The sequence below is a fragment of the Anthonomus grandis genome, chromosome 2 (genome assembly GCF_022605725.1).
Source record: "Anthonomus grandis grandis chromosome 2, icAntGran1.3, whole genome shotgun sequence".
Lineage (NCBI taxonomy): Eukaryota > Metazoa > Arthropoda > Insecta > Coleoptera > Curculionidae > Anthonomus > Anthonomus grandis.
In genome coordinates this window covers 1,008,582-1,028,738 of record NC_065547.1, presented here as the reverse complement: position 1 = coordinate 1,028,738, position 20,157 = coordinate 1,008,582, and the positions used below count along the sequence as shown (strand labels likewise).

Here is a 20,157-nt window from a genome sequence, read left to right as displayed (position 1 = left end):
TGTAATCTTTAAGACATCATGGGCATATTTACAATTTTAATTATAATTTAAATTAATTATTAATTATTATAATTATAATTTACAATTTTAAAAATAATTACAATGATGCAGATTTATACTTGATATGCTACGTATGGCTCCCGTCACTATCCGTCATAAGAGGAGGGATCTTATTACTTTTTACAATATCCTACATGGGAAATCTGGAGCTTCAGAGCTACTTCGAAAAAATCTACAACTAGAGCCACTGATAGCTTTCATTACCCAATCCACCGTACTAACTATGGTGTTAATAACTTCCTCACTAAAACAATGACATTAGCAAGCCAACATCATGATATTGACCTTTTTAAAACTTATAACAAATTCCTGCGTCAAGTTTTAGTAAGCTTAGGTTAGATATTATTAATTATTATTACTTAATGATTTTCTGTATTTCTGTATATTACCTATATTATGTATTACTGTTGTGAATTTAAGAGTGTAACAGTGTATTTATGAATAAATAAATAAATATACAAACCTTTTTGATATCCTCCTCGGTGGGTTCGTGATACTTCTCAGCTTTCCCGCCATATTCAAGCTTCTCAGCATTAACAAACAAATTGTCAGTATTCTCCCGTTCAGCATCGGACTCGGAGTCAGAAGCGGATTCCAACGGTTCATTTATCCAAGCGTCTAAATCTAACCTAAAAAACCCAAAAAAAAAAATAATCAGAAAATGCATAAATTAAGATAAAAATTTACCCTTCGGGTACCGGAACCTTCTTTTGGGCTTTAGGGGCGACCGGGTTCAATTCACCGCTGAATAAATTTAAAATTTCACTCGCCACACTTTCTTCCTCCAGAGGTTCCGTCGTATCCTCAGCGCCGATGGCATTTTTTTCTGAAAATTTCCCCAACAAACAAAATTTACATAACACCATTACATCCAATATTTGTCACTTACTGGCCAAAATCTCCTCTTTCACAATAGTGATGATAATCGAACTGGTGCTCGCTCTTTCTTGCACCTCCAGCTCGGCAGATTTTACACTTTCGGACAGTTTTTCCATGATAATGTCGCACAGTAGTAAAATTTCATCGTACTGTGCGGACTTTTCCAGTTTTTCCATTATATGGGCGAACAGTTTGATGGAATTATGGATAAATACCGCCTCGATATGTTGCGGGAGGGCTTTGTACTTCAGTAGGCAACGCAGGGTTTGTTCAGGTTTCTCTAATTCACTGAAAAACAAGTGGGAAGAATTTTATTTCTCGAAGATGATTTTGATGTAAAAAACGTTTTGGTAACACTAAAATTGGCCAAGTTAGAACCATTTTTTGTTAACGAACGGTTTTTGCTCATTTTTTCTGTATCAAAGTGAAAGTATTTCGGGATGTAACTCAAACACCGTTTCAAATATTTTGATAAAACTTTTACTTAAATTTTAAGCGTTTTTTGTGGAAAAAGTTGATATATGAACGGCTTTTGTAGCTCAAAAAGTTTCTTAGTTAGAACCAGTTTCAGGGGTCATAGTTCCTAAAAGTGACAAAACTGGTTGTAATTTAGTTACTAGTCAAGCTACAAGAAAGTTGAAAAGTTACTTACAAAAGACTTACAGAGTTACTAAGTTTTTACAAATTTTTCAATTTTAATCTGTATTTTTTAATGTTATCTGTCAGAAAAAAATGTTCGTGAATGTTGTTGAACTGTTTGTAATATATTTTAGAGTCTGATGATGACAAGAACACTTGCCGAAATGCATCACTCTGAAATTAAAGAATTAGCATTTTATTTGTGGAGAAAAGACTTCCCTTACTAACTTTTCAATGTTATAATAATAATAATAATAATAATAATAAGCCTTTATTTCCAACAGGCAACTTGCCCAATAACAGGAAACAGTTGCAAAACAATGAAAAATATAGTTAAAAAAAACACACACAAACAAACCTAAAAGAATGAAAAGAAAAGAAAAAGAGTAAAGTAAAGTCACATTCTCAAAAGTTATCCAAAAAATTAGAACAAATAACTATTAATATAATATAAAAACCCAATTATAAAAGTTTAACAAGATTATCACATATTCAACAAAATTAAATTAAATTAACTACAATATAGCTACTAACTATAACTTAAACACATGGGTCCTAATCCCAAGAGTAATGATCCACCAAGATATCGATAATCACATGAACCGGAGAGAAATTTATATCGCACATGTGACAGATCCGATTAAATATAGCGCATATTGTATATAGTGGCGATTTCAACAGGATGTTAGTATGAGGCCTTGGCAGAAAGAATGTTAGGGGATGTCTAGCATTAAGCCTAGGCACCATGAAACGTACACCAGAAAGAAGTACAGGACTATCAATGAATCCATTCAGTAACCCATGCAGGAATTTTACAGAGAAGATCATTCTTCTGAGATGTAATGGATAAAAAAAAAGTAAAACTCTGAGAACTTCTAATTATGAACCCAAGCCTTCTCAGGGCTGACTTGACTATGTTATTGAAGTGTGGAACGAATGTAAATTCAGAGTCAAAGGTTATACCAAGATCAGTAATTTGCTCTAATCTACTCAAAATAGTATCATTAATAAAGTAATTAAAATTTAAGGGTATTTTTGATCTAGAGTAACTGACCACACTACACTTAGCCGCATTCAAGCCTAACCTGTTAACAGCGCACCATACCTCCAATGTATTTAGACAGTTCTGAAGAAAAACACAATCCTCCAAACCATATACATTTAAATATAGCTTCAAATCATCGGCAAAAGCCAGCCTATGACAAGTGAGTGACTCAATCAAGTCATTTATAAAAAAACTAAACAAGAGCGGACCCAGGTTCGAGCCCTGTGGTACACCCGACGTTACATTAAAAAGTTTCGATTTAAAGCCCTCATATTCAACATATTGAGATCTACCAATCAAGTAGGAATGAAATAAATTAAATAATCTCCCTGAAAAACCATACTGAGTTAATTTATGCAGCAAAATATAGTGATCTATCCGATCAAAGGCTTTTTGGAAGTCGGTATAAATAACATCGACTTGAGTATTAACATCAAGTGATTCACAGATGTGGCTAGACAGACAGGATAAGTTAGTAACACAAGATCGCCCGCTAAAAAATCCATGCTGGTCTACAGAGATGAGTTCTTTTGCGTGACTAAATAGCGACCGATTCAGGATAATTTCGAAAATTTTTGAGAAGTTACAGAGCAATGAGATTGGCCTGTAGTTCACGATTTGATCAGAGTCCCCAGCTTTTAAAATAGGTATTATTTTAGCAGTCTTCCAAATTTCAGGGATTTGTTCTGTTGACAGTATTAAGTTGAAAATGTAGGTCAGCGGATCAGCCAGGACACCAATGCAATCTTTAACCAAGAAGCTAGGCACACCATCTACACCAGATGTTAACTTATTTTTGAGTTTTTTACTGGCCAAAATAATCTGGGAAGCATCAACGTTGGAAATGTCAAAGTGGGGCACATTATCAGACGTCGACGAATGGTTAATGAAATTTGATTGTATAAATGCCTCACCAAAGAACAGTGCAAAAGCATCAACTATGTCTTGTGGGTCTTTAATTACCACGTCGTCGGGTAGCCTGATCATACCAGGAATCCTGGTGCCAGCCTTCTTAGAACCAATAAAATTCCAAAAGCTAGATGGGTCCGAAGAAATATTCCTTTCGGTGTTTGATATATACAACTTATATTCATTGCGTATTTGTAGTTTGATAAGACGTCTAAGAGAATGGAATTTATTTTGAAAGAATGGAGAATTGTACATTTTAAAGTCCTTGAAAGCCTTTTCTTTTCTATAAATGTTCCTAATCAATTCTCGAGAATAATAATTTGGAAATCTTCTTTTACGTTGCTGCTTAAGAGGAATGTGTGCGGCAAATATGCCATTCAATATATCATATAGGGCTCCACATGCATCATTAACGTTAGAGGATAAATACACAGTAGACCAGTCAGCTTCAAGGATCGAGTCATAAAGGAGATGGAAGTTGGCCTTTCTAAAATTAAAAGAATGAGATAAGTTTTTATTAAGCTGAAAATTATGGACACGTTGGCCTGAGACGGTAAAATCAATTTCCAGTGCAGGGTGATGCAAATCCTCCAAGACAAAAGGCACGTCACTACGCGGAACAGTACAGATGAAGTTAGATAAAACAAGATCCAATAGTCTGTTATTATAGTTTAGGATGTGATTACACTGAACAAGATTAAAAGTGTTAACAAAATTATTCACAGCAATAGACTTTTGACTAACATGATTACCTGTAGGTGAGTTAATAGAGAAATCAGACACGTTAAAATCGCCCACTATTATTACATTATGGTTTAGCTTTGATATTAAAAGTGTAAACTGATCCCGAAATTGCTCGAAAATTACAGATGTGATAGATGGTGGGATGTACAAAACAATATTCCGTAACCTAATAGTAAATTTACAGCCAACAACATCGATAGAGGGCGCAATACTGTTGCAAAAATCAGACAAACTAATTTTTTCAGACACAATGTTTTTAGAAACTCCACAGAGAACTCCGCCACCTCGTGTGGCAATTACGGATTCAAATTTTCGGTCCGACCGGTAAACATCATAAGTCTTTGGAAATATTTCACCACTAGATATCTCTGGCCTCAACCATGTCTCGGTGATGCATATGGTGTGAAAATCCTGAGCAATGGCGGCAAGAAAAAAAGTCTCGGTTTTAGTGTTAAGACCACGAACATTTTGATAAAAACAAGTTAAGTGGGCATCACTGGCATGTGAAAATAAAGGCGAATCTAGTTTTTTGCTACAATTCTGGGGGAACCATTAATGTATCTTATATAAAGATTATTTTCTCCTTCCTCTTTGCGTCGCTTTAACTCCGATCTGGCTGCCATAAGCTCATTGCGCTGCCGAGGCGTCATGTCTGTCTCGATGAAGAACTTACCGACAGTTTTAAATTTGTTCTTCAAAACAAGCCTAACATCGTCTGTACCACCAAGGATCACCCTAACAGGCTGCCGCCCGTTACGATTCGGCTTCCCAAATTTACTAACAGCCAGCACATTGACGGTAGTTTCGCATAAGTCAGTCAGCAGCTTCTTAGTCTGGACAACATCAGCTCTGCCTTCTTTCAAATCAAAGTTAAAAAGTATAATTAAATCAAAGTTAATAAGTTATATTGACTCCACTTCAGAATGGACTTTTTCCTTACTACAAGAAAGTTTTGGAAATGTAATTACTCCTTAAGTAACTCATTATATTTTAGTGAAACCCTCTTCATCAAAAAGTGTGGGTATGTTTTAAAAACGTACACCTTAACAAAACTGATCTTACTTCAATAACTTTTCATGCTACACGACAGTTTTTCACATCTAACTATTCCTCAAAAAACATAAAAAATTTAAGGAATCGTACCTGGCAAACTCTCCGGTTAAAAAGGCCGCAGCATACAAAACGTCCTGCATTATACTGTACTGAGAAGTGGAAATATAAACTTCCAACAGTTGGGCCATTTCGTTGACAGCGAACGGTCTTATGGCCTGCACCCTTATGCAAACGTCCATTAATTGGGAAGCGATAACGTGACCTAGAAATATTTCGGATAGTTTTATATACTCAAAAATGACAAAAAAGTGAGATTTTGATGTTTCTCAACAACTATTGGTTTAGCAGATTATGTTATTGATGCATAGAAGTTGCTTTCATAATTGGAGCACGTGCCAGTTTTTGAATAACGTCCTTACCTCTAATAGCAAAAAAGTTATGCAGTTTTTTTGAAAATCATCGAAAACTGAAAAATGGCAAAAAAATGTAATTTTTATTTTTCTCAAAAACTATTGATTTCTCACATTTTTTATGAATGCAAGAAAATTTCTTTGCTCTTTAGGACACATGCCAGTCTTCAAATCACATTTCTATCTCTAATAGCAAAAAAGTTGCATTTTTTTGAAAATCATTGAAAATTGGCAAATAAGTGCAATTTTGATTTTTCCCGAAAGCTATTGATTTCTCAATATTTTTTATTGATGCATAGAAGTTGCTTCATCAAATTTGGCACATGCCAGTCTTTGAATCACGTCTCTAACCCTAATAGCAAGAATGTTGTGAGGTTTTTTAAAAATCACCGCAAATACAAAAATGTAAAAAAAAAGATATTTTATTTTTCTAAGATTTTGTTATTGATGCATAAAAGTTGCTTTATTAATTGGAGCACATGCCAGTCTTTGAATTACGTTCTTATGGCTAATAGCAAGGAAGTTATGACATTTTTTGAAATCACTGGGAACAACTCAAAAATGACAAAAAGATTGAAATTTTTCTCAAAAACTACTAATTTTTACAAATTTTGTTATTAATACATAAAAATTGCTCAATTGATTAGAGCGCGTGCCAGTCTTTGAATCGCGTTCCTATCTCTAATAGCAAGGAAGTTACGAAGTTTTTTCCAAAACCTTAGAATCACCTGAAAACCCAAACATGACAAAAAAATTAAATTTAGATTTTTATCAAAAAATATTAATTTTTCACATTTTTTATTAATGCATAAATCTTAATCCTAATCGACCTCGTATCTCTTTATCTAAGACCTTTTATCGGTTCGGTAAAAATTCAGATGGTACAGATTTTTTATTTTTTCGTAAGGTTCCCACGTACGTCAAACTGTTTTTCTTGAGTTCGTCGACGAGTTCCACTGAACTGTACCAGTTGTCCCCAGTAATGTTCCTGTTGGTGCCTTTAACACACTCCACAAGCCTAAGAACCACTCTTGTTGGATTTGATAATGTAGGCTTTTTTGCACCATCAACTTTTATTTCGGAACCGGCATAAATCACTGCACCTACGAGATAATGCGTTTTAGCGTCAGCCAAAACCTGCACTTTAATTCCATATTTGGCAGATTTGTTCGGAATATACATCCGAAATCCACATCTTCCTCGAAACGGTACAAGCATTTCGTCTACAGTTAGGTAAATTCCCGGTGAATAACATGACTTTGATCTAGCTACAAATAATTCCGACACAGAGGCCAACTTATCAGTTTTTACTCTTTCTTTTCGGGTTTCTACATTGTCAAATCTGAAACAGCTCAATAAAAACGAAAATCTGATCAGACTCATAGTAGCACGAAAAATAGGTCTTCCTGTCCCATCTGTTGCCCACATAGAACGGACGTCTTCATGATTAGATTTAAAGATGGACTGAAGATAAAACAACCCAAAAAACGTCTTGATTTCACTAATGTATGGTATTTTCGTATGTATGGTATTATTAATGGTATTTTCAGTAAACGAAGGCCAAAATTTAGTTTGTGACTGAGCAAACCTTTTAGACTTTTTATAGTTTTCTCTGGTGGAGGTTATCTTCAAATTGGTAAAATCAACTAACTTTTGTATCATCTCATTAGAAATTAGTAGACTCCAAGCATCAACAGGCTCACGTGGAGGATTATTACGAGCAGGGCCAATAAGGCCAGGCAAGATAGTAACCAAATTATGAGCAGGGGTCCTACTTCTAATACCTGCTGTTTTTGACCATTTGGTATTGTCTTTCCCATACCAACTATTTCTGATGGGCAACTCTTCTTCTTCCGAATCGGAGTTTTCTTGCTCTGTTTCGGAATTATGGTCGCTCGGTATTTCATTATCCTCTTCATTCTCGTCACTCCCTTCAGCCAATCTTTCTAGTTCCTCTAACACAGCTTCTCTGTTTGGAACACCAACGGATACACTTTTCTTGCTCGAGCCCATTTGGTTTGAGTCTTCCATACTTTCCCAAAAGTCTTCAGACTCTAAAATATTTCTTAACGCATCTTCTGACAATGTCCTAGAACTGGACGCCATTGCGTTGCATTTACTGAAAGATAGTAAAAAAAAACACATTTTATATCTATTAACTTATACCTTATGGTCACTAGTACCTATTCTTGTGAAATAGATAAATACCTTGCAAAAAATAACAACGAAATAGATACTTTCAAGCCAATAAGCAGTTATTAACTTCTCGCGTATTTACTACTGATGGGTCCTCAGGACCTAGTAAACACTGCCTTCGAACCTCGCCGACACGAACGAATACTGAAGTTAGTGATGCGAAGAGTCCGGATTAATCGTCCGTTCAATCCGAATATCAAATTATTCCGAATCAATCCGGATATCTGAATTGTCCGGATACGGCCAACACCACCGAAATAAAGAAGGCCGAGGTGCTCTGACGTCACTAAAGTAATACGTCACGCAAAGAAGGCGAAGAAATTCGCTACCGCCTTCCCCCTTCAAATCTTATAATGAAACGACCCATTTCTCGTTCCTTTGCCCGAGCCTCGGTGCCAAATCAACCGCAATATCATTGAAAATATATTTGGCGTAATACTTATTGACCGCGACATCTGTGGTTATTATACCCACATTGTGGCAACAATGCGGACTCTTTTACACTTTACACATTATCCCGTTAGAAGGGTGTTTGTTGTTGTTGACAACTTGTATTATTTCTACAGGTGAATATAACAGGTGTTTAGGTGCCGGTTTCGGTGTTATTGTGTTGTTATATAAATTAAATATTGTATAATCCGACTGCCGTTCGCAATTATGCCTAATAAGTGTTGTGTACCGGGTTGCAAAGGCAATTACGATGCCGAACATACTCGGCACTTGTTTCAATTTCCGAAGGATGATAAACTGTGTAAAAAGTGGCTAAGAATGATTCCTAGAGACAATTTTAAACCTACCCAGTATAGTAGGGTTTGTGACGCACATTTTGCCAAAGAAAATATAATTTGGGTGATAACATATTTTGATGAAAAGGCAGGCAAGACTTTATAAGTTCCATTGAAATATCCCAAACTTCAACAAGGTACAATCCCTGTAAAGTTCCCTAATTGTCCCTCATATATTTCAAAGTCTATACCAGTTATTAGGAAAAGTAGAGATGAAAAGAAAACTGAAATTGAACAACAAAATTTGTCCCTAGCAATTCAAAACAGTATTGATGAATTTTCAGCCTATCAAAAAACTATAACTTTTCAAAATTTCCAAGAATTTTTACCTATTTTTAATGCAATGGTACTGCCTAATGATTGGCTAAAATCTGTTAATACCCAAAATGATATTATATTGTATAAATTAAAATACTCACCTGCACCAATCATAACATACTCTCTTATTATAAACTAACATTTAAAACTAGAAACTTATTTATATGGTCAAGACATAGTATTGCAGATAAATAAATTTAAAACTCCATTCACTATAAGTAATATTAATGATTTATCAGATTTGTTAAATGAAATTAATAAATTAAATTCAGAAAATCAAATAGAAAACAATAATGAAATTAATTCACAGGAAAAAACAAATATTATAAACCAGATTTGCAATATGTTGGAGTCTATTAAATGTGAAGATTTTAATAAAACATCTTTCATATCCGAACAATTAAAATTATTAATATTACCTAAAGAAAGATATCGTTACTCGCCTGACACAATAATTTTTTGCTCTATATTAAATACAATAAGTGCACATTCCTACAGGTATTTAAGGGGGTTTGGACATTTAACATTGCCACATCCAGATTCCTTAAAAAACATTTGTAACTCTTTTTTGTCAGACCCTTGCGTTGAAGAAAGACAATCATTTCTTACATATGCAAAAAATGCATTTAAGTATGTCAAAGAAAATGAAACATATATGATTTTGCTTATGGATGAAATACATATAAAGCCATATCTTGATTATAAAGGGGGGAATATTGTCGGTACTGCAATTAACAATAGCACTTTGGCAAATTCTGCATTTACCTTTATGCTAAATGGTTTGTGTTCAAATTTTAAGGAGGTCATCCACATTGCACCGATAGCTAAAATTAATCATGAATTACTGTTCTCTTTCATTAAATCAATAATTGTTGGGCTAGAAGACATTGGCTATAAAATTTTTTGTGTTATAAGTGACAATAATGCTATTAACAGTAAAGCTATGAGTAATTTTTGCACAAAAAAACAATTAAGCATTGTATATCCTCATCCTGTAGAGGACAAAAGACCACTTTTTTATTTATTTGACTCTGTACATTTACTTAAATGTATAAAAAATAACTGGATGAACATTAAACCTAATAAAATATTAACATTTCCTGATTTTGACACTTTTGGTTTAAAATATGCCTCATTCCAAGCTTTAATTGAGCTCCATAATACTGAGAATAACAAGTTATTAAAACATGGTTATAGCTTAACTCTGAAATCTCTGTTTCCTAAAAATTTTGAAAAACAAAACGTAACATTAGCTTTAAAAGTTTTTAATCCTTTTGTAATTCAAGCACTTTCAACTTTTGGACACTGCCACTTTTCTTTACATAATTTTAACCTGGTGGAAAATAGTTAATGTTAAAACGCCATATAAAGGGAAGCGGCTTAATGATATTTATCAAGAACCTATAACATGTAATTCTGTAAAATCTAATGATCCTAAAATAACATTTTTAAATCAAATGCTGCTCTGGTTGGAAGCTTGGAAAAATACAGAAACATTTTCAACAAAATTAACAAATCAGACACATATAGCTCTTCATCACACTATTTATGGCATGTTAGAGGTAATAACATATTGTTTTGAAGAATTAAAAATGAAATATGTTTTATTAGGAAAATTTCAGACTGGTCCACTTGAAAATAGATTTGGAAAATACAGGCAAATGGCAGGAGGCCAATATAATATCTCTATTCGTCAACTATATGAAAGTGAAAAAAAACTCAGAATTCAAGCATTAATGTCTTTAAAATCGACTTGTTTTGGGCCTCTTAAAATAAATTCGTTTTATGACAATGATGAAGGAAATGATACCGATAATACGACTTGTGTAAGTGACAGCCAATCAGGTTGGTTTAGTCCTACTATATCTATAAACGAACATGATATTGAAAATGTCAAAGAAGAAATGCCAGTAATTGCCTATTTAGGAGGGTATTGTTGCTATATTCTTTTAAAAAAAACTAAATGTGACATATGTAAAGAAAATTTAACTTTTAAAGATGACTTTCAAATTGATGATAATCATACTCTTATTAAAAATTTGACAAGAGGGTGTCTTAAATTTCCTAAAGATTATATAAGTAACATTGTTTTATATGAATATATTATTTTTAATCAAATTTTACAAAACTCTGAAGATGACTTCCTAACGATTCATAATAAAAAAAAGTTTTTAGCAATGACCACATTGGAATATCTTAAGAACAATAATTTTCTAGACAGCTTTCCAAAATGTTTAATTCATAGTAGTGAAACTAATGTAAAAATTAACATATCAAACGAACTTACCTGTAAGTGAAGTTCGATATTAATTATATGAACCACCTTTTTCCTCAGATCATAAACAAATGTAGTCCCTGCTACTTGGCTAAAGGCCACAAGTTTTAAAGTCCTCGTTTTTTTTTTTTTGACGTAGGTGGCGTTATTAGTGCCACCCGTACCATCCCCACCATATCTACTAAAATCATTTCTTCAAAGTAGATGTCTGCAACTAAAGACTCAAGATACAGGGTTGGGCGTTTTGCATGTAAGGGAGGGATATGATCTGAGGAAAAAGGTGGTTCATATAATTTATATCGAACTTCACTTACAGGTAAGTTCGTTTGATATGTTAATTATATTCCCACCTTTTTCCTCAGATCATAAACAAATGTAGTTGTTCAAAGACCCTATTAGTTGCAGGCAACAGCATGTGCTTAAGTTTTTATAATTAAAATTCTTATATCTTAATATGCATAATAATATATTATTTTAAGCAAAATAACAAAACATAACTTTCTTACAACCTAGTTTTACATTATTCAGCGACATAATGTTTTAAACAAAATTTTAATATTTATACATTTAAATCACACATCAAGAATTATTTGTAACTGCATTCTCAAATGTTGTCCTATATTTTTTAGTATCAATCCCACTCTTGTTCATTACTGTTTTAATGCAACGGTTTAAGGTTTGAGGCGAAGCTGGCTTATAGGGTTTTTTTTTTTTTTTTAAGTTAAAAGAGTGTTGAAACATTCCCCGATGAGATTGGGTTATTTCTAAATAATGTTTTAACAGAATACTAATGCATCTTTGAGGAGAAGTGTGTTTTTCTATATAAAAGATTGGTTGATTTTCATTTCTATTGGTTTTTTTGTCCGGCACCTTTTTCATATTTACCCTGAGTCATTTTTATATTATGGATATGAATAAGAGAAAGAGTTTGCACTCTATGACCTGTACTCAAAGCCAATAGTGTTACTAATTAGAAGGGAATGTCTTTAAGAGACAATTTTTTTTTGTTTTTTTTTTTTGTTTTGTAAAGGGTAAAATGACTTAAGATAAGAGATTGCAATTTCAGGATCCCAAGTGTAAGAGTATTTGAGCTTCAACGGTTGTGAATTTAATGCACCTTTGAAAATCTCTTAATTCGATTATCTGCCGTCAAATTCGGATGAACAATTAGGTTAATAGCTGCTCTAATATTATTTAAGGAACCATACCTTTTTCCTCAATCAAAAACTTAGTAAAAAGTATAACAATTCTAGTACAGAAGGACTGACTATACATGCAAATATAGGTATCTCCTCAGAATTGCCACCATAACTTTAAGGCAGTGTAGTATTGTTTAACGGTTGATCAAAGATAAAATTATTTTTATGACATCAGGGGGCACTCCTCTGCAGAGGTAGGCTTCTTGCATAACACCCCAATCACCAATGAAAGCTGCCCCCACTGCGGGTGAGGGGATCTATCAATAGAAAGGAGAACTTCTTCAGTTTTAAGAATTACCATTTCTGAGTCCAGCATTTCCTTGAGTTTAGGGAACAATGCTTGAGTAGGCCAATAGGGTGACACAACAATGCTTCCAGCATTTTTGGGTCGAAATCTTTCTCAGAATTTTGTAATAAGACTGTAAAGGCGTCTACCAAAATTGCCTCTGGGTCCTTAAACCAAGAGGCAAACTTGGAGCATTTATTGTTATTACGGCTAGCAAATAAATGAAAATCTGGTAATCCAAATTTATTTGAAATTTGCAAAAAGGCTTTTAGGTTAAGAGACTATTCTACCTCAGCTCGACCTACCCTTGACTGATAATCTGCCTCTTTGTTTTCTTGGGAACTGATATAGGAGGCAAATATAATTATGTTGCGATGTTCACACCACTGTCAAATTTCTCTAGCAAATTTATTTAATTTTTTATATTGAATTCCCCCCATTCGTTTTATGTAGGAAATTGCAGTGGTGTTATCTATACGCAAAAGAATATTACAAAAGAGATATTTTTTGGCAAAATATTTTAACCCAATAAAAATGCTCATTAATTCCAAGAACTGTATGCTTTCAAGTCTTTCCTTGGGACTCCAAAAACCCCTTGAGCCTTCCTCTCTATAGAAAATGTCCCAGGCATCCGGGGTAGCATCTGAAAAAATTTCTATTTTTATACTCGAATATAAAAAAAGGACAAAAGAGATTTTTGAACTTTTCCATCCACCATTTTGCTTCTGCATGCAAGGGCAATGGGATTATCATTTTCCTATCGCACTGCCTACCCATTGCATGCATATTGATGCTAAAACATCACAAAGTTTAGCAAATTGTCTTATGCTGCACAGCTTTGTCAAAACGAACTTTTGTAAAAGACTATAAATTTTAACAGTTTTTTGTTAAAGGAAAGCTAAGCCCCATATTGATAGAGTCAAAGTTAAAGCCTAAGGAGTTACAGTATTGATTTGGTCACAAAAGACTTTTTTTAAATTTATAAGAAAACCTAGTTCTGTAAGTAAATCACATGTAGTTTTATATTTCTATTACACTTTTCTACTTAGTCTGCCCAAGAAAAATTATAAATAATTTACTGACAAAAACCCTCGCTTTTTAAGATTAGTCACTACTGGTTTAAGCAGTTTTGTAAATACCCAGGGGGCTGAACACAAACCGAAGGGCATGCAGGTAAACTCGTAAAACCGATTCAAAATAAAATCCTAAAATTTCTGGTGACTCTTACTAATAGGTATCAGGAAAAGTCTCTTCAAAGGTCCAATAGTGGACATATAACAATTTTTTGATATTGCTAGCTTTCTATCCTCTACCTTAAAATGTTTGGTTTTTACAAGTGTATTTGAGTTTTTTAATTTTAGAATAAATCTATTTGAACCGTCTGGTTTCGGACGTAGAAAAATATTTAAAATTTGAAAATTATTTGATAAGAGTGTGCACTGCTGCACTGCACCAATATTTAATAGGTGATCTATGGCCCACTTCAGACCAGTTTTCTCTTTAAGAGACCAAATTCTCTCTTTTTGGACCACTTTGGATAAAAGGGGATCTTATACCCCTCCAACCAGGATAAAATATGTTTATCATTACACTAAGGTGTCCATTTATTTTTAAACATGGCAAGTTGGCCAGCAATTTTTCTTACCATTGTTTTTTCCAGTTCTCCTTCTGGCTCTGCTTTTTCTTTGGATCTGACCAGCTCTTGCTCCTCTGCTGCCTGTCTTTTCATTGAGCATTTGAGTGCCCACCCCACTCAGGCTGGACCCTCTAGCCGGAGGTGATCTGTTTGGAAACCATCTTCCGAGGAAGTGGGCTCTTGAAGTTTAAATTCTTCTTTTCGACAAGAACAGAGCTATTTTTCTCCAGGGTCTTTGCTTGCTCCAGACATTTGGAGAGGTTAGCCCTAAAGAGCAACTTGCTAATTTTGGGACTCCTGTAAAATCTATTTAAAATTTTCTTTTAATTTTTGCTCATACCCCCATTGCAATTGCAAAATGGAAGTTTTCCTATGGACAGATGGGCCATGGAAAAGATTGCGCAAAATTCTACCTGAGTTACTTAACCACTGAAGCAGTTGCAGATTTTTTCCCCTGGGAGAAAGGGGATCCATTTAATAGCCTCGACAGAGCCTTACCAATTCCCACAATAGCTGCGCTTAATTGCAACTGGTTTTTCAAAATTTTGTGGTCCCTCTGTATGGCAGAATCATTAATATTTAATTTAACTTTAGTTCTGGTGTCTTAAATGGACAGTTAGCAGGCACTGGATATTTTTTCGCCAATGTTGTTACTTGCCCGTCAGGTAGTCCCTCACAAAGAATATTTCTCCATTGGTGTCCAACTATGGGCAAAAAAAAATTGTCAGTTTTTGCAGGAGAGTCCCAATCGTGCCCCAACGGATCCAAGTAAATTTTGCGAATTGGTTCAGTTTGACCTAGAAAAAGGAATTAACCAAAATTCTTTAATTTGCTTTAAGCTCAAGTCCAGATCCGCAATTTATTTTTTTTTTTTTTTTTTTAATAAATAAACAATATTTTGTTTGTTTACTAGATTGACAACTGACAGTTCATCCGTCGGTCTTTAGCGGTGACAGCTGTCTACCCCTCCCTCTTTTTTCAGAATAATAACAGCATAGTCGTAGTTGAGATTGTATCTACGACATTCATACTTATGTTGTTTGACAGTATTCCGTAGAAAGTCGGATTTTTTGAAATTGGAACTTGGCTTCAAGGGATATTTTTCGGACTATTATGTCAGAAAATATTATTTGAGGGCTACGGTGCCCCGTTCCTGTAGGAACAATTTTTTGACCAATGTCAAAATTGTTTGTTTGAGCTATGGTGCCCTAAACATTATTTTTTACGTTTTAAAGCTACGGTGCTTAAAACGGCCTCTTCAAACTACGGTGAATGAAGAGGATTCTAGACCTAGCTAGAATAATATTACCTGTTAGGCAATAAGAATTTTCAGACTACTGTGTCAAGAAAATTTGTTTTTGAGCTACTGTGCTCAAAAACAATTATTTAACCTAACACTTTCGTGCCCGCCGCCATCTTGACTCGTTGTCGCCAGCATTTCCGTGTTGGGAAGTGTCTGTTCAAGAAACGAGAGATCGTCATTGTCGTCGTCCTCGAACCATCCTTGATCGATAGCGTCGGGTGCGAAAGATGTCGATGGCTGCGGGTCTTGTGGTGGTAACGGCGGCGGAGGGGCCGTATGCCACGCCGGTGTATCGGGCACGGCTTGGCCGCCATGTTTGCCCCTACACGATAGCGTCCGCTTATTCTTTACCTTCCTCAGCATTTTCAGTCTATCCTTTAAGAGATAAATCTCTCTTTCAATGGCTTCCTCGTCCGAAGAATCTGATAAACTTGAAGAATCCGAATTTTTCCACTTTTTAAATCACTTAAGCACTTACGAAAACTTAGAACTTGTTGACGCGTCAACACAAGAAACAGGAATGATTTTAGTAGATATGGTGGGGATGGTACGGGTGGCACTAATAACGCCACCTACGTCAAAAAAAAAAAACGAGGACTTTAAAACTTGTGGCCTTTAGCCAAGTAGCAGGGACTACATTTGTTTATGATCTGAGGAAAAAGGTGGGAATATAATTATTATTAATTCTGTTACCAATACCCTTTTAAAAAATTACTGTGGCAAAAAAAATGATCGACTTGGGAAAGGCAGTAAAAGGAAATTAGATACACTAACTTCTTAAATTTGCTTAAATAACACCCCCGCCAATTTATGACATGAATTTTTGAAGTTTCAAATCTGATAAAAAAAAATACAAAAAAAACCAAAAAATACAAAAAAAAGATGAAATATGAATATACTAGTTAAGATAGGTAATACCTACAATTAATTAATAATACTAAGTATTATTTTTGATATTAGTATGAGCCCCAAATACTATATACAACCCTCGATACAAATAATTTTTTAAAAATTTCAACCCTCGTTTCAACTCTTATTTTTGCAATTACCCTTATCGAAATGAAGATAATTTATTTTTAATAATTAGTTTGTTTGCATTCCTCATGAATTGTTTTTTTTTTAATTTTATCAAAGCCAAATATTTTTTTTGTCAAAGAATAAAAACCATCCCTTATTTTCTACCCCTTTTTCAGAACCAATATTACTCAAAAGATATCCTAACTAATAGTTTATAGGAATGCAACATGTGTACCAAATTTCAAATTAATATCTTAACTTCTTCGAAAGACTTCTTCTTCTATCGAGGCAATACACAGGTTATGAGGTTATTCCAGAGACAGATAAAGTCACAATTATTTGCCTAAATTAGGTTTTTACAAGTCTTAACACTCATACTCGTTAAAAAACATTCTACTTTAAATATAACGGCCGATATTATCCTAAATACACGTCCTTATCGCTACCGAGATTCATAAACGTGTGCAAAGCATTTGCCTTCTTGTGATGACGTCACAGCGAAGCCCCGCGGCCTTCTTTATTTCGGTGGTGTTGATACGGCGCCCGTCGTCCGTTCGACCGACAATGAAATAATTGTATGAGCTTGCACGAGGTTCCACGTTCCACCGGCTAAGAGAATCCGAATTAAATGGTCCGGACAAATAACCCGGCAATCGGCAACAAAGCATTTTTGTATTGATATTTTGCATCGTTTAAAATAGACTTAATTTATTACATACATAATTAGCTATTTTAGTTTTAACATCATGTAGAAATCTGTAAAAACGAAATGTCTAATGGGTTGCATAATGCATACCTTATATTCGAAAAACAGCCAAAAAAAACGTTTATCGGACGGTCGAGTATCGAGCCCGAAACATGGCATAATTCAACGGGCGAGACATCGAGCGGATGAATTAATCCGGATGAAAAAACCGAATTTTCGATTCATCCGAATCAATACTGTCCGGATATTGAATTAATCCGGATTTTTACAACACTAACTGAAGTATGAATCTATGCCGGCGAAATCACGCGTATGACATTGCGGAAGAGTACCGAGACGGCGAGTATCCAATGTTGCCAAACTTAAAAAATATACCCTATTTAAAAATAGGATGGGTCCTCAGAACCCATCAGTAGTAGCTACGGGTTAATCTTGTTCCTTTAGGGAACCGTTTATTTCATAATTCTGGTGCAGGATGCCCAAGATTTTGATGGATGGATAATGAAAGTTAGCAAGGTGAGTGTGTCACATTTTTAACGCCATTCATTTTTTATGGACCGTGAATACAATGGCAACCTTTGTTTTAGGGTTTTACTTTTCCGTTTTCCTCTTTATTCTTCAATTGTTGATGGCTGCAGGCTTTTGATTTCCCCGGGGAATTGTTGAAAGCGGTGGAGCTAGAGCCAGAGTTAGAGCTAGTATTAGCGATTTCCAGTCCGGATAGCTGCGCTAAAAATGGCATACATTCACATCCTCGATTTTGAAGGCTAGCCGTTCATTTCTTGGAGGAATATACAGGCCACTTTATTCCATTTATTTAAATATTACTAACCATAGATTTGTCACCCTTATCTAAATTTTTATTAATATACCTTTTATTTCAATTTAACGTTACAAGTATTTAATCAATATCATAATTTAATATGCCAATTTCTTGTCTATGATTTTAGTTATTTTTTGTTCAGTATTTTTCAGTACCTTTTTTGGTAATTAAGTAGATATAACACGGTTAAGGTCGATATGCCTTAGGTAAAAAGGTTCATGAACTTTCCCCTGCGTAATACAAATATATACTAATAACTTTAATAATTGCAATTTATTTTTCAAGTGCTGAAATCTACTTAATAGCGAAATCATAATTTAATTGTTACTTTTGTCAAATTTATTTTAATCATATCAACATTATTCATTTTTTAATTCAAAATAAATTATTTAACAGATTAGAACATGAGGTGTATACATATTTTTGATGTAAATATAATTTGGTTGTATTGTTAAGATATTTTTTTTTGCCTCTTTAAATCTACTTTATTCGGGGTCATTTAATTGTTAATTGAAACCTATATACCAAGTCTTTTTGTTAGTTTTCTTTCATTTATAAAAAAAACTAAGGCGCCCCCTTATTTAATAGTTATAATCAAGTTTATATTCTTTAATAGCCAGTCATAAGTGAACCTTCGAACAATTCCAAGCCTCCAATAATTCTGAGCTACCGTCTGCAAACTCTTGGCAAAATAGTAACACTGTAAAGTTAACGCCACAGCATAAGTTGCTTCATCAAGTTTAGCAGGTGTCAGTCTTTGAATCACGTCTCTAACCCTAATAGCAAGGAAGTTGTGAGGTTTTTTTAAAATCACCGGAAATTAAAAAATGACAAAAAAGTGTATACATAAAAATAATTTTTTGATTAACGCACATGCCAATATTCACAATAACAACAAAAAAAATTATAGACTTTTTTTAAAGTAAATTTTATAAAATAATGCATTAATAAGAGAATTTATTTTTAAACTTTATACCTTGTTTGCTTCCGAACTCCATCTGAGCCAGCTCAACTAGAACAGTAATATACCACTCAAAATTGGTAATAAACTGATAATTATTCTGGGAACAAATGAGGATAATTTTGCTGAGCAGTTCGTCCCTGTAAACGGTCCCTTCGGCTTTATCCATATGAACCATAAGTTTCTTAACGATTTCCATAAGGTTCTTTTTCGACACCATCCCATAAAGCAGATCCAGCGCTCTGAGCCTTATGGACTCATCCTTATCCTCCAGACATTGCAGTATTAAATCTTTATGGGTCTGGACACTTTTTGGGTGGGTTTTTAGGATCTTTGACATGGCCAGTAGCCCAAGATATTTCACTGAAAATTATTCCAATTAAATTGAAATTTAATCTGTTGCTTTAGTGACACAGTTAAATTGTGTTTACTTTTAAGGATTAAAATCCAAGCAATTTGAAATTATTTAAACTAAATTTCTCTTACGGTTCTGATCAGAATCCTCGATAAGTATTCGCAGTTTTTGTACGCAGAGTTGTATACTGGCAGCATGATTGGGCATCCCAGAGGAAATGCTTATTAGTACCGCTATTACTGTGTTAATACATTCGTACAGTAAACTCATGGCGGAGGTACTAAAAATTTAATTGAAATTATAAAATTGAATGAATTTTTGAAGGAATTTCTTACCTGTGAATAAGGTTTGTTAGAGGCTCTATCAGTTTTTTGCCTAGCCTAGGTTCTAGCGGTGTAAGGGCACCAAACTACAACAAATATTACTTGAATGGGAGTTATTTATATTTTGGTACATAAATGAATAACCTGGTGTAATAATTCTACCTTAATTCCACTTTAAGAGAGGTGTGTGTGCTTAGAACATTGAAAGGCCTTTCAATGTTCTAAGGAGGTGTAG

The 20,157-nt window shown here is 34.2% G+C and overlaps 1 protein-coding gene across 1 annotated transcript in view; it reads right to left on the bottom strand.

Annotated features, from left to right (window-relative positions):
• Window positions 1-20,157, bottom strand: part of LOC126733517 (AP-3 complex subunit delta) — a 53,698-nt gene that overhangs the window by 18,169 nt on the left and 15,372 nt on the right. Inside the window, exons 6-12 of the mRNA XM_050436841.1 lie at window positions 19,935-20,008; window positions 19,731-19,879; window positions 19,260-19,607; window positions 5,420-5,591; window positions 950-1,227; window positions 748-886; window positions 524-689 (exon numbers count right to left, since the gene is read on the bottom strand). Of these exons, the coding sequence (XP_050292798.1) occupies window positions 524-689; window positions 748-886; window positions 950-1,227; window positions 5,420-5,591; window positions 19,260-19,607; window positions 19,731-19,879; window positions 19,935-20,008 (1,326 nt within the window). The remainder of the gene's footprint in view (window positions 1-523; window positions 690-747; window positions 887-949; window positions 1,228-5,419; window positions 5,592-19,259; window positions 19,608-19,730; window positions 19,880-19,934; window positions 20,009-20,157) is intronic.